The 15,791-nt window shown below is 40.0% G+C and overlaps 1 protein-coding gene across 2 annotated transcripts in view; it reads right to left on the bottom strand.

Annotated features, from left to right (window-relative positions):
* Window positions 1–1,535: 1,535 nt before the first annotated feature.
* The window catches only part of LOC111982566 (myeloid leukemia factor 1-like), a 33,819-nt gene continuing 19,563 nt past the window's right edge, over window positions 1,536–15,791 (bottom strand). Inside the window, exons 3-8 of one of the 2 annotated variants that reach the window (XM_024014150.2) lie at window positions 11,588–11,632; window positions 10,335–10,421; window positions 10,006–10,146; window positions 8,620–8,779; window positions 7,874–8,021; window positions 1,536–7,671 (exon numbers count right to left, since the gene is read on the bottom strand). In XM_024014150.2, coding sequence (XP_023869918.1) covers window positions 7,587–7,671; window positions 7,874–8,021; window positions 8,620–8,779; window positions 10,006–10,146; window positions 10,335–10,421; window positions 11,588–11,632 — 666 coding nt within the window. In that variant the 3' untranslated portion in view covers window positions 1,536–7,586. The remainder of the gene's footprint in view (window positions 7,672–7,873; window positions 8,022–8,619; window positions 8,780–10,005; window positions 10,147–10,334; window positions 10,422–11,587; window positions 11,633–15,791) is intronic. The other variant, XM_024014152.2, reaches the window with a different exon arrangement.

The following is a 15,791-nucleotide window of genomic DNA, read 5'->3' as shown; positions in this document are numbered from 1 at the left end:
CTCTACCTCTCGATCCAACGGCGGTGGTGGACAGAACCCTAGATAATGTCACAGATTGAAAAACTCAACCCACAGAACTGGTTGGGGCATTCATTCACCTCTTTCACAGGTGTGCTAGTCGCCAGACAGCTCTCATTCACTCTGTAATTTATAGCTGAACTTCAATCAGCAATCACACGTGAGCAAGTCTCCTGACAGCTCTCATTCACCCAATCATTTATAGGTACATTTGAATCTCAATCTTGTTATCCAAATTTCAATCAGCTTAATATCCAAAATTCAATCTGATTATCCAAATTCCAATCTTAATAGTAATCATTTCAATCCATTTATTATCCACATTTCAATCATTCCAAATTTCAATCAGCTTAATATGTCATTTCTCACATCCACATTCACTCAGTACTATTCCCAAACACACTTGGTAATCTTCCTCATTACCCCATGTGCATCTTCAACGATCCCCTTGTTGTTACTTGCTATGCACCATATGTATCTTCAACGGTTCTCTTGCCGCTACTTGCTATACATATAAATAACACCCCATATTCAAAACTACCTTGTGTTGTTTTATAGTGGCTGCAGACCACGTAGACGTTTCTTGTAAATGCCTACAGACAGCTGTCAGCAGGGCTTTTCATTGTACCATTACGCCCTCTCTCTAGTCTTCTCATAAAACTAGTGAATAGTCTTCTCTGTAAGACTATGGGTACCTTTTTTATCAGTGGTGTAAAGTACTTAAGTAAAAATACTTTAAAGTACTACTTAAGTAGTTTTTTGGGGTATCTGTACTTTACAATTTTTGACAACTTTTACTTCCCTACATTCCAAAAGAAAATGATTTACTTTTTACTCCATACATTTTTCCTGACACCCAAAAGTACTTGTTAGATTTTGAATGCTTAGCAAGACAGAAAAAGGTCCAATTCGCACACTTAACAAGAGAATATCCCTGGTCATCCCTACTGCCTCTGATCGGGCGGAGTCACTAAACACAAATGCTTTGTTTTTAAATGATGTCTGAGTGTTGGAGTGTGACCCTGGCTATCCATAAATAAATAAATAAAGAAAATTGTGCCATCTGGTTTGCTTAATATAAGGAATTTTAAATGATTCATACTTTTACTTTTAATAGTTAAGTATATTTAAGCAACTACATTTACTTTTGATACTTAACTATATTTTAAACCAAATACTTTTTCACTCAAGTAGTATTTTACTGGGTGACATTCACTGTTACTTGAGTCCTTTTATATTAAGGAATCTTTACTTCTACTCAAGCATCAGAATTTAGTACTTTTTCCACCTCTGCTTTTTATGCGTATTTCCTCTTGGGCAGCTCACAGTAAGGGTCTGGTCTGGGCGAGTCTCATTGTCTTTTGGTCAGACAGGAATTTCCCTCACGCTTCATAAAATAAGCCACCTGTTTTCCTCGCTGACCCCCACTGGAAAGCTCTGCAGGCAGAATCAATCATCCTGTTCGTTGATGCCAAATTGTTGTGTAAATTCTTACAGAGGGACACTCAAAGTCAATCTTAAATGAATCATTGTTTATTTTCAGCGAGCTGGAGGTTCCAACAAACTTAATGCACCATAGGGAACATGTCAGAAGCTCTAATGGGGCAGTCTTGTTAGTTCTCTTATATACTGCAGACAAGTCATATTTGCATGTTTTAGCTTATAATTAATTCATCATTAAAGTTTGCTTCCTTCATGTGACCGACCAATACTAGGTCATGATTGTGACAGACCCATACCTTACAACATTTCTTCTCTAAGCTGAGACCTTGAAACAGATATCAAAACAAGGGTCTGGGCAAACTGCAAATACTGATAGTGAGGGTTCGTTCAATCAGTCACTTGCATGAACACAGAAAGCAGTTATTAGAAAAGCACAAACATAAAACACAGACATGTATAAAATAGAAAAACACCAATATAACATTTTCCATCACAGTCTTTTAACAAATAGGGCTATCTTCTGTATACCACCACTACCTTGTTACAACACAACTGATTGGCTCAAACATGTTAAGAAGGAAAGAAATTCCACAAATTAACTTTTAACAAGGCACACCTGTTCAATGAAATGCATTCCAGGTGACTTCCTCATGAAGCTGGTTGAGAGAATGCCAAGCGTGTGCAAAGCTGTCATCAAGGCAAAGGGTGGCTACTTTGAAGAATCTCAAATATAAAATATATTTTGATTTGTTTAACACTTTTTTGGTTAGTGCATGATTCCATATGTGTTATTTCATAGTTTTGATGTCTTCACTATTATTCTACAATGTAGAAAATAGAAAAAAATTATGAAAAACCCTTGAATGAGCAGGTGTGTCCAATCCTTTGACTGGTACAGTATATACTGTCCCTTCGAAAAGTGTTCAGATCCCTTGATATTTTCCACATTTTGTTACGTTACAGCCTTTTTCTAAAATGTATTAAATAGTTTCCCCCCGCCCATTCATCTACACACAATACCCCATAATGACAAAGTAAAAAACTGGTATTAGACATTTCTGCGCATTTATATATAAAAAAAAAATGAAATCACATTTACATAAGTATTCAGACCCTTTACTCATCAATTTGTTGAAGCATCTTTGCCAGCGATTACAGCTTCGATGGAAGAAGTTTGGAACCACCAAGACTCTTCCTAGAGCTGGCCGCCTGGCTAAACTGAGCAATCGGGGGAGAAGGTTATTGGTCAGGGAGGTGACCAAGAACCCGATGGTCACTCTGAGAGAGCTCTTAAGTTCCTCTGTGGAAATGAGGGAACCTTCCAGAAAGACAACCATTTCTGCAGCACTCCACCAATCAGGCCTTTATGACAGAGTGACCAGACGGAAGCCACTCCTCGGGTAAAAGGCATATGACAGTTTGCCAAAAGACACCTAAAGACTATCAGACCATGAGAAACAATATTCTCTGGTCTGATGAAACCAAGATTGAACTCTTTGGCCTGAATGCCAAGCGTCACGTCTGGAGGAAACCTGGCACCATCCCTACCATGAAGCATGGTGGTGGCAGTATCATGTTGTGGGGATGTTTTTCAGCAGCAGGGACTGGGAGACTAGTCAGGAGAGGCAAAGATGAATGGAGCAAAGTACAGAGAGATCCTTGATGAAAACCTGTTCTAGAGCACCCAGGACCTCAGACTGTGGCGAAGGTTCACCTTCCAACATGACAACAACCCTAAGCACACCGCCAAGACAACGCAGGAGTGGCTTCGGGACAGTCTCTGAATGTTCTTGAGTGGCCCAGCCAGAGCCCGGACTTGAACCCGATCGAACATCTCGGGAGAGACCTGAAAATAGCTGTGGCTCCCCATCCAACCTGACAGAGCTTGAGAGGATCTTCAGAGAAGAATGGGAGAAACTCCCCAAATACAGGTGTACCAAGCTTGTAGCGTCATACTCAAGAAGATTCAAGGCTCTAATCGCCAAAAGTGCTTCAACAAAGTACTGAGTAAAGGGTCGGAGTACTTATGTAAATGTCATATTTCTGTTTTTTCTTTTTTATACATTTGCAAACATTTCTAAACCTGTTTTTGCTTTGTCATTATGCAGTTTTGTGTGTAGATTGATGAGGGGAAAAAACAATTGAATACATTTTCGAATAAGGCTGTAACCTAACAAAATGTGGGAAAAAGTGAAGGGGTCTGAATACTTTCCAAAGGCACTGTATGTGTGTCACAGAAGAACAAATGAAGATGTTTGAGGTAAGGTAGCCTCAGACACCCAGGTTTCGATGAGATATGAAAGGATGGCCCAGCGAAACCCAGGTGTCTCCTTTCCTTCATCTGCCCTGATGTGATGGAACTGGTCAGGGGAAATCAAATTCCTGGTATTCATCCATTAGCCATCATTTGACTCTCTTAACCATCATGTATTGTCACAGTCAGATCGAGGAGCGGAAGCCACTTCACACATTCCCTCTGAATCATAACACCCAGATGTTATTACTGACTTGGCTAATTTATGCATCCCTCTTAAGCTAGATGGGCCATTTACCTTGTTACATAAACACACTGAAGAGTCATGCCACTTTGTCCTGTGAAACCTGAGACAAGAGGCCATCCATGTGACCCAACCGCTCCCATCCTCCCCTGCCTCTTAACTTCTAATTGAGAAGCCTGCATATATGAACATTTGTTGATTTAACATTATAGGTGATTCCTTAATAGAGTTGAAGTCGGAAGTTTACATACACTTAGATTGGAGTCATTAAAAACTCGTTTTTCAACCACTCCACAAATTTCTTGTTAAAAAACTATAGTTTTGGCAAGTCGGTTAGGACATCTACTTTGTGCATGACACAAGTAATTTTTCCAACAATTGTTTACAGACAGATTATTTAACTTATAATTCACTGTATCACAATTCCAGTGGGTCAGAAGTTTACATATGCTAAGTTGACTGTGCCTTTAAACAGCTTGGAAAATTACAGAAAATGATGACATGGCTTTAGAAGCTTCTGCTAGTCTAATTGACATCATTTGAGTCAATTGGACTACCTTCAAACCAAGTGCCTCTTTGCTTGACATCATGGGAAAATCAAAAGAAATCAGCCAAGACCTAAGAAAAAAAACTGTAGATCTCCACAAGTCTGGTTCATCCTTGGGAGCAATTTCCAAACGCCTTAAGCAAGGAAGAAGCCACTGCTCCAAAACTGCCATAAAAAAATCCAGACTACGGTTTGCAACTGCACATGGGGACAAAGATCATACTTTTTGGAGAAATGTCCTCACGTCTGATGAAACAAAAATAGAACTGTTTGGCCATAATGATCATCGTTATGTTTGGAGGATAAAGGGGGAGGCTTGCAATCCGAAGAACACCATCCCAACCGTGCTTTGCTGCAGGAGGGACTGGTGCACTTCACAAAATAGATGGTATCATGAGGGAGGAACATTATTTGGATATATTGAAGCAACATCTCAAAACATCAGTCAGGAAGTTAAAGCTTGGTTGCAATTGGGTCTTCCAAATGGACAATGACCCCAAGCATACTTCCAAAGTTGTGGCAAAATGGCTTAAGGACAACAAAGTCAAGGTATTGGAGTGGCCATCACAAAGCTCTGACCTCAATCCTATAGAAAATTTGAAAAACTGAAAAAGCGTGTGCGAGCAAGTAGGCCTACAAACCTGACTCAGTTACACCAACTCTGTCAGGAGGAATGTGCCAAAATTCACCCAACTTATTGTGGGAAGCTTATGGAAGGCTACCCGAAACGTTTGACCTCTCTTGGGGGCAGTATTTTCACGTCCGGATGAAAAGCGTGCCCAAAGTAAACTGCCTGTTACTCAGGCCCAGAAGCTAGGATATGCATATAATTGGTAGATTTGGATAGGACACACTCTAACACTCTAAAGTTTCTAAAACTGTTAAAATAATGTCTGTGAGTATAACAGAACTGATATGGCAGGCRAAACCCAGAGGACAAACCATCCCCCCCAAAAAAAATTCAGCCTACCACTATTTTCAATGGCTGTCACTTTATTATAAGGCAAAGTCCTCCCAGATTGCAGTTCCTAAGGCTTCCACTAGATGTCAACAGTCTTTAGAAAGAGTTCCAGCCTGGTTTTTGAAAAAAAAAAGGTGGCTCCCATTTTGGCTGTAGTGTTTCCAAGCGCGTGAATGAGAGCGCGTTCTTTGTTATTTTTCTCCGGTAAAGACAATAACGATTCTCTGTCTTAAATTTGATCGTTTATTTACGTATTAGGGTACCTAASGTTTGATTATAAACGTTGTTTGACTTGTTTGGAAAAGTTTATTAGTAACGTTTGGGATTAATGTTGTATGCATTTTGATGGAGGGAAACTGGGTGGATTATTGACTGAAGTGCGCCAGCTAAACTGAGTTTTTATGGATATAAAGAAGGACATTATCGAACAAAAGGACCATTTGTGATGTAACTGGGACCTTTTGGAGTGCCAACAGAAGACGATCTTCAAAGATAAGGCATTTATTATATCGCTATTTCGGAATTTCGTGTCGCACCTGCCTGGTTGAAATATGTTTTTCATGGTTTTGTATGCGGGGCGCTGTCCTCAGATAATCGCATGGTGTGCTTTCGCCGTAAAGCCTTTTTGAAATCTAACACAGCGGCAGGATTAACAAGTTAAGCTTTATTTTGATGTATTACACTTGTGATTTTATGAAAGTTAAATATTTATAATTCTGTAGTTTGAATTTCGCGCTCTGCAATTTCACTGGATGTTGGCCAGGTGGGACGCTACCCTCCCACCTGCCAATAAGAAGCTAAAGGCAATGCTACCAAATACTAATTGAGTGAATGTAAACTTCTTACCCACTGGGAATGTGATAAAATAAATAAAAGCTGAAATAAATCATTCTCTCTACTATTATTCTGACATTTCACATTCTTAAAATAAAGTGGTGATCCTAACTGACCTAATACAGGGAATTTTTACTATGGTTAAATGTCAGGAATTGTGAAAAACTGAGTTTAAATGTATTTGACTAAGGTGTATGCAAACTTCCAACTTCAACTGTATATTTCACACTTGATATAAATGCGACGAGACATAAATAAATACAAGTTCAACTAAATCAGCAGCACATGATGGGGCACATGACGCGAGAGAGCGCTGTTTTCATAACAGCTGTGTGCGACCGCTCAGACATCTCTGAGTCACTGACAGGTCTGTTCCAAAAATACCCTGCTAGATGTATTTGCCACAGCCACAGCCAGCAGCTCTCCCATACAGTATCAGACACTCTGAACAGTGATTAACACATTGCTTGATGACGAGTCAAATACATTTTGGTACCTTCAAAAAAAGGACATTTTGGAACCTTCAAAATACACACTCAGTTTAAGAATAGTCTATGCTACCATTCGCTTCTGATATGAAATATTTATTTTCAAATTGAGGATCTTATGAGGTCAATCGACAAGAATCCCATGATAAGAATATTTCATAATTAACCGGACACTTTCATCCCAACCATAAATTCTGTGTTTTATGGGATAAATTAATAGCATGGTGAAAAACAAGAGAAACCCACATCAAATAACAATATAAAAAGGGTATTATCATTTTTTACAAAGATTACAGCAGGTGGCCATTACACAAAAAAGTACACCATTTTGATATCTAAGTGCACTTATGGACTTCAAACTGCATAAATATATATGTTTGTTTCCTTTTGATGCAATCTATACAATGTGAATATGACATTTCCAAAAGCAGGACAGTATTTCTGAGACGACATTGATCTGATGCCCAATGATAGACCTATATACTGTTTTATCTAATTGTGTATCATATATCACTTGCTAGTAGCTTATGGTGTCCCTGTCTTAATGCTACTTCCACAGGAGTCCTGAGCTTTTTGGAAGAAACTTGTGTGGATCTACTCTGACAAAATAAGTGCCTGACTTCATTAACAAGTGTTCTTTACTTGGTAGTGTGAAAATTAATGGGTAAAAAGCATATCAACAACTGGGTCATTCTGATTTTCTGTGAGACAAAATACCTGGAAACCAAGCTTATCTTGGAGAAGGGTTAAAGCATCAAAGAGTCGTTGCCTGACATAGCTTTATTCGCTAGACATTTCTACTGCTTCGTCATGCCTGAGCCTTTGACGTTGAGATCGTCGATGTGTATTTTCCTTCCTTCAGGTTTTGGGTTTCGTTTGTCCCTGAGGGGGAAAATTACAAAGCAGACATAAATCATTCATCCATCAACCTAAATTCAATAAACTTTTGATCAACCATAGTATAATACTTGACATTCCAATCATAACCTAAATTCAAAGTGATATAGAATCCAGAAATGCTTAGTTTTGGTTTACGGCCACTCCTCCTTGAGCGGAACTATCATTATATGACCACATGACTGACCTTCGTCCCTGGTCGGGGCCGGTGGCGGCGGTGAGGGCTGCCCGGTGCACTGCCCTGGGCTTGGAGGCCTCCAGACGGGACATAGGGACAAATGGTCGGAATTTAGACACCTCTTGCTGCCACTCTTTGTCAAAGGACTGCGCCTCGGCTATGAGGGTAAAGGGCAGAGGTCAGGGATTAGGGATTAGGGGTTAGGAACAGTTTATGTATCACTTTGTGATGAACCTGGCGAGGAGCAGTTTCTTAGAACCTGAATACCTTATTTTTTCTGAGATAGGGACATAACTGTGGTCTATGGAATGTCTCAGGCTTCAAACCCCAAACAGAGCTGGGAGAGGAGAGTCCTCTGATAGTAAATTCTATGTCTTTGTTTATGACTATTCATCGAACACGGATTATAGCCTACATGCCTTAAAAGAATGATCAAAGCATCATAAAAAACACTTAATACATTTTTGGTAAACACTTTACTTAAAGACTGCAAGTATAATAATGTGTTATTACTTGATATTAGCATTTATGCGCCTTTGTAATGTTTTATTATAATGCTTATAATATGTTATGTCTCTTTATTTTCAACTGAAGTAAGGATCATTATGAGATGATAAGACATAAGGGGGTAATACATTCTTACAATTCATTATAACCACATCATAATGCATATTATCTGCAGGGTTAAAGTAAAGTGTTACCCTTTAGTTTTGTTGGGGGGGGATGCTGGCTCCCTTACACTACAACTGACTTACATTCATCCAGATTCTGGAAGTCCTGGTTGAGCTCCCGTTCCCCTGTCTTCTTGTTGTGTTTTTTCTCCAGCACGTGTCCCCGGTCCTGGATATGGTGTCCAATGGACATCTTCTCCAGGCCGCTCTCTGAGTCCTTCAGGGACTGCCGAGTCTCCTTAATCTAGACACGGGGACAGCCAATCAGAATGAGTTACCAAAGAGGCAACGGCCAATAAGAACTGAGAATGCAAGTGTCGGAAACTCTTGCTGTGTCAGACAGTTGGCCAGATGTTATTTTAGTGTAAATGCTTAAAGAAAACTGAAACCAAAAGGCCTAACTCTATATGAACAGTTTATTTCCAAAACACATCAGAAATGATTGCTTATGTGTGCGTACAATATTATACAGATTTTTTATTAATAGATTTTAGATCTCAATGACATTATGACACCTGCACTTTCCATGACATAGACTGACCAGGTGAAAGCTATGATCCCTTATTGATGTCACGTGTTAAATCCACTTCAATCATTGTAGATGAAGGGGAGGAGACAAGAAGAATGACTTTCAAGAATGACTCAAGCCTTGAGACAATTGAGACATGGATTGTCTATGTGTGCCATTCAGAGGGTGAATGGGCAAGACAAAGGATTTAAGTGCCTTTGAATGGGGTATGGTAGTAGGTGCCAGGCGCAACAGTTTGAGTGTGTCAAGAACTGCAAAGCTGCTGGGTTTTTCACGCTCAACAGTATTACATATTAGGAAGAGGTTCTTAATGGTTTTGTACACTCAGCTGGAACGGAATGTTCATATCCTGTATATATGACTGTGATATGTGGTTGTCTCACCTAACTATCTTAAGATTAATGCACTTACTTTTAAGTTGCTCTGGATAACCGCATCTGTTAAATGACTAAAATGTAAATGTTTTACATAAAGATCTCATATTACTATATTTAATAGTTTGTAAAAATATGAATGTCAAAAATTTCAAAGGTGTACAGTTCTTTATAAAGAAAACACATTTGTTACATTTGACTGTGTAAAGCCTAGCAGTACTACTTATTTCACTGAGAAAAATATTTAGCAAATTCTCTGAAATGAAACCATCAAGTGCTAGATTTTAAACAAATACATGTCTGTTATTGAACAACCCCATGCCATGATTAGATAGTGAAAAAACACACAATTTCTTTTAAACAATATAAGCTAATTTACCAACATTTCTGAAAATGGATACAGTGTACAGTGTTTTGGAATAAAACTCTTCATATAAGCTCCATATTGCTCTGAGCTCTTGCAGTTCTCGTAAACGACCTCTCCCTTAGTGTTCAGTGCAGTATCAGCTTGGAGAGACCTCCCCCAGCCTCTCAGCATTATCTCTGGCCATACTTGAGTGTACGTACCCCGCCGGGAGCGCGCCGTGTCTGGGAGGAGGCCTGGAACACTTTGGGGGGTTCGTCTCCAACCTTGGAGTAGGTCATCACTGAGGAGGAGCTGAATGAGTGGGCGGTGGTGTTGGCGTTCAAGTCTGTGGACAGGTTCTCCTGGAAAACAACACACACACACACACACACAGATTGACGTTGAGTATAAAGCCATGTAGAACACACATGCTAAAACAATGATGAACAAAGTCGGTCATAGAAATATAATTAATTAATACTATGCCCCTTCTAGTAATTATATTTGTATGGGCTGTGTGGGGTATTAGAAGAGACACAACGTGACTCACAAAGTTTCTGTGCATGTTCCCCATCCTGTTCCTCACGCCGAACATCATACTGTCCAACATACCGAAAGGGCTCCTTGACTCCATGTCCTGCAGAAAGAACAAGAACAATTGGCCATTCAGAACTAACTTTATGGTCCATACCATCATTACAACAGACATCCATATACTATACGAAACCTCCATCCACACTGTACCATCATAGGGGCAAAACTTCCATTTAAGTTGAATTTTCACATATTTTCCCATTGACATCAACGCATGACTGGGTGAAAGCTTGACTTAAGCTAAAGTAAGGATTCACCCCATGCTGCACTAGCATATCAATCATATCATAATCTAGATTGTTGAAATCCATGGAGAAATGTAGGCTAACTGTATTGGAAATCTTTAAAAGTCCATTCTGCAGAGATACACTAAACTCAAAATTCTCCCTGTTTACTTCCCATTGACATGTTGTCACTTCAGTGGACAGATATGTTTAAGTAACATGCATTAGTTGGGCATTTGCAACCTTTGTGATGTGGAAAAAAACATCACAACAGCAAAAATCACACTGATACGTTAACATAGCTTTAGGCTGCGTCCTTAAGGGCACCCTATTCCCTTTATAGTGCAGAACTTTTCCCCAGGCCCAATAGGGCTTTAAATCAACATCCTGTGCATGTCAATGTCTAAATGGAGCTCTTTGACTGTTTTACAAGACTCGACCGAACCACATGATCCTAGTCTCTCTTGTAGTGGAGTGTAAGTTCCAGTAACTAACCACAGGTCTCCTAGGACGGCTAGAGTGAGCTAGAGTGCTAGGCTGAGCCACCATGGGTACCAGCCAGCCAGCAGAGTTGATCTGGCCCGCTGTGGGTGCCAGCTGGCTGGGGTAATATTCGACCCAACACCCTCGACGGGAGGGGTCAACCAGCTCGTAAAACAACCAGGCCACTGATACTGATCGCATGCAAACATACACACATGTAGCCTAGTAAGCCTACAAATACACCTGGTATGGGGTGAACACATGCATACTCTCACATCTAACCAATTTGACATGGCACTGTGAATGTGGCCTTTGTTCAGATTCACAATCAAACAGATATTATGGTATTACGATAAATTCAGCTAGTTTCAAACTGGCTGTGTGTGTGTGTCTATAAAGACATAGTGTAAGTGAGGGGGGTTAATACGTGCCAATGGTTAGTTTGGGAATGAAACAAGGAATCGTGCTGCATCATAGCATTTGAGCAGTCTGCCCTACTAACCGTGCAATCAATACTGCCGAAAGGCGAAAGCGACTGGCTCATCCCCTGAAAAGCGGTACAATACAGAATGAACACACAAGCACACAAAGAAGCCTGAGAAAGCACAAAGCACCACTGAGGCAGGCAGGCTCATGAACACAAAATAGTGTCCGTCCTTACAAATGTATTCAGTTTGTTCTCAGTATGTAGTCTATGGTCTCTTTAGCTTTCTTCTCTTGTTATATTACACTGTGAATCTGAACCTGGGCCCTTCCCACATTTCCACAGGGCCTTGAACCTGCTGAATGTACAAATTAGGAGAAAGACTCTTTCAGTCCTAGCCGCTGCTCCCTTGACTCTCTACCCCAGGGTGTTTATAACCCCTGGATGCCTGGAGGCCTGGGCAGGCATCCCAAACACCCCAACCCAGGCAAGGGGCACCGTATGTGGACACAGACACCAGAGAGAGGGGGAGAGGTTGGGCTAAAGGCTGGAGCTCAGCCTGGAGAGTGTTGAGAGAGCTCTGCTCTCTGTGTAATTGGGACCTGTTGCCATGGATTACAGGGGGTTTAACACTGAAAACAGATCCTCGTTCTGAGAAACCCTTCAAACCAATTTTCTTAAAGAACTCTGTCATCTCGCTTGCTCTTCCAGCTCTTTCCAAAATCACGTGTGATGTAAAACGCTCATCGCTGCCCCTGACAGGCGTGTACGTAGCACGACGGCAATTATATCTCTGAATGTCTCATGAACAAATAAATATCCGTTACACTCCCTGCGGCATATTTTAGAAGGCCGCAGAGGTTGAGAGTAAAATGTAATCATACCTACTTAACACATTATTTGACGGCTTGTCTACTGTCGTTATTTGAGCTTATGTCCCTTTTTCCCCCTCCCTGTCATGGATCGCATCTTACACTATTCCCCCCCTCGCTGTTCAAAGGAAGCTATGAGTCACACTAGCCAGGCTAAGGCTTTTATTTCAGCTCTCAGGGATGGGAGGATAAGCGAGCTGGAAGGCATGGGTTCTAGAACTTTTATACCACTGGGCTAAAGGCCACCCCCAAAAAATGTAAACTGTCAGCAGATTAATGATACAGAGAGCTTCTAACTTTAGTGGACACATTTCCTTTATAATCAAAACACAAAAATAAATGAATTTAGATGAAACAAAACTCCTTGAATTCAATGTATTTTATGAAAGTGATATTAAGTAAGCAAATATTAGTATGAAAAGGAAATGTGATGACCCAAACAGCCTTTAAGAGACAGCACATATTACAGTGGAGGAATCTCAGCAAACCGCCAGGGAAGCAGCAGCTTTCCTTCAACGATGCCTCAATTGTTGTTTTTCATGTGTGTGTGTTCTTGTTGTGTCTTGTGTTGGTTTTGCGCTGCTGAATGCATCCCTGCGTGGCTGATGTCTCTGTGTTGTTGATGTGTGTTGTTTGTTGTGTGTGTGTGTGTTGTGTTGTTTGTTGTTGTGTTGTGTGTGTGTTTTGTTGTTGTGTGTTGTGTGTGTGTGTGTGTTCGTGTATCTGATACAGCGATTCTCTAAAGCATGCGTGATACTTGAGATCGTAGGAGAGCCATAATATCTGTCATAGCTATAAGCCTTCTGCAGTGTGTCCAGAGCACTTGCCAAGCAGATGGAAGCGCAAAAGTAACTACACAAAAACAACAGTCACACAACCATATCCACCCAGGCCGGATTAAGCAGGGTATTACGGCTGAAGCCCCTGGCCAGGCCCATGGGCCTAAGAATAATGTTTTTTCAAAAAAAGATTATATACACTACCGGTCAAAAGCTTGGGTCACTTAGAAATGTCCTGTTTTTGAAAGAAAAGCAACATTTTTGTCCATTAAAATAAACAAATACAGTGTAGACATTATTCATATTGTAAATTACTATGTAGCTGGAAACGGTGATTTTTAATAGAATATCTACATAGGCGTACAAGGAGCCCATTATCAGCAACCATCACTCCTGTTCCAATGGCACGTTGTGTTAGCTAATCCAAGTTTATCATTTAAAAAGTTAATTGGTCATTAGAAAACCCTTTTGCAATCATGTTAGCACAGCTGAAAACTGTTGTTCTGATTAAAGAAGCAATACAACGGCCTTTAGACTAGTTGACTATCGGGACATCACTTTGTGTCGATTACAGGCTCAAAATGGTCAGAAACAAATAACTTTCTTCTGAAACTCGTCAGTCTATTCTTGTTCTGAGAAATTAAGCTATTCCTCCATGTGAGAAATTTCCAAAAAACTGAAGATTCTGTACAACGCTGTATTACTTCCTACAGAACAGGCAAACTGGCCCTAACCAGAATAGAAAGAGGAGTGGAGCCCCGGTGCACAACTGAGCAAGAGACAAGAACATTAGAGTGTCTAGTTTGAGAAACAGACATCTCACAAGTCCTCAATGGCAGCTTCATTAATAGACCCGGGCAAAAACACCAGTCTCAACGTCAACAGTGAAGAGGCGACTCCGGGATGCTGGCCTTCTAGGCAGAGTTCCTCTGTCCAGTGTGTGTTCTTTTGCCCATCTTAACCTTTTCTTTTTATTGGCCAGTCTGAGATATGGCTTTTTCTTTGCAACTCTGCCTAGAAGGCCAGCATCCCGGAGTCGCCTCTTGATCCTGAATGCGTTGTGGAAGTAAGAAAAGACTAGTTCAACATCAGGGATTAATTCCATTCTATTTCATTCAATGTTAGATACATAATGTAAAAAACCTTGAATATCAAAATTGCTTAGGAATTTAACCATCTCTCACACAGGCAATAGCACAGTGATCACTTACGTCATTTGCAAAAATACCAGAAACATTAAAACGATGAGTATTGGATAAGATCAAATATATCAAAGAGGATTTCAGAGGATATTTTATATTCAACCTAGTTACACTGTTGACAATCTGAGTGAGATTATAGGTATTGCATAGAATTTATCAGAGCTAGATGTTAGCCAGTCCTGATTCAGATCACCCATCAGGACAAACTCAGAAATGACATGCTGTGATAACAATTTGAAAATACAATCCAGGGAGCCAGCAGTAGCAGATGGAGGTCTATAACAACAAGATACAACAATATTTAAAATGAGCCAAGGTTTAGATTCAAAGACAGATATTCAAATTGCTGAGGTTTAGTAACAGAAGTCAGAACAACCGCCGAGAACTTGTCTTTTACGTATACAGCAACACCACCACCCTTAGATTTACGATCTGTATGAAAAACATTGTAACCATTTATGCCAATATTTTTTTCTGTAATAGATTTTTTTTAGCCAGGTTTCAGAAGGCATAAATAAACTGTGTTTCTGATCAATTTGATGTTATTTTAATCGACAATTTTTTTTGCTTTTCTTTCAAAAACAAGGACATTTTCTAAGTTACCCCAAAAATTTGAACGGTAGTGTATATTATATATGTAATATATATATATATATATATATACACAGTACCAGTCAAAGGATTGGACACACCTTCTCATTCAATGTTTTTTCTTTATTTTTACTATTTTCTACATTGTAGAATAATAGTGAAGACATCCAAACTATGAAATAACACATATGGAATCATGTAGGAACCAAAAACGTGTTAAACAAATCAAAATAGATTTTATATTTGTGATTCTTCAAAGTAGCCACCCTTTGCCATGATGACAGCTTTGCACACTCTTGGCATTCTCTCAAACAGCTTCATGAGGTAGTCATCTGGAATGCATTTCAATTAACAAGTGTGCCTTGTTAAAAGTTAATTTGTGGAATTTCTTTCCTTCTTAATGCGTTTGAGGTAGGGGTGGTATACAGAAGATAGCCCTATTTGGTAAAATACTAAATCCATATTATGGCAAGAACAGCTCAAATAAGCAAAGAGAAACAACAGTCCATCATTACTTTGAGACATGAAGGTCAGTCAATCCGGACAATTTCAAGAACTTTGAACGTTTCTTCAAGTGCAGTCGCAAAAACCATCAAGCGCTATGATGAAACTGGCTCTCATGAGGACCCCCACAGGAAAGGAAGGCCCAGAGTTACCTCTGCTGCAGAGGATACTTTCATTAGAGTTACCAGCTTCAGATTGCAGCCCAAATTAATGCTTCACAGCGTTCAGGTAACAGACACATCTCAACATTAACTGTTCAGAGGAGACTGCATGAATCAGGCATTCATGGTTGAATTGTTGCAAAGAAACCACTACTAAAGGACACCAATAAGAA

Source organism: Salvelinus sp. IW2-2015, linkage group LG22 (genome assembly GCF_002910315.2).
Source record: "Salvelinus sp. IW2-2015 linkage group LG22, ASM291031v2, whole genome shotgun sequence".
In the NCBI taxonomy this organism is placed as follows: Eukaryota; Metazoa; Chordata; class Actinopteri; order Salmoniformes; family Salmonidae; genus Salvelinus; species Salvelinus sp. IW2-2015.
The sequence above is the reverse complement of the archived record's forward strand: the minus strand, read 5'-3'. Positions and strand labels throughout refer to the sequence as shown.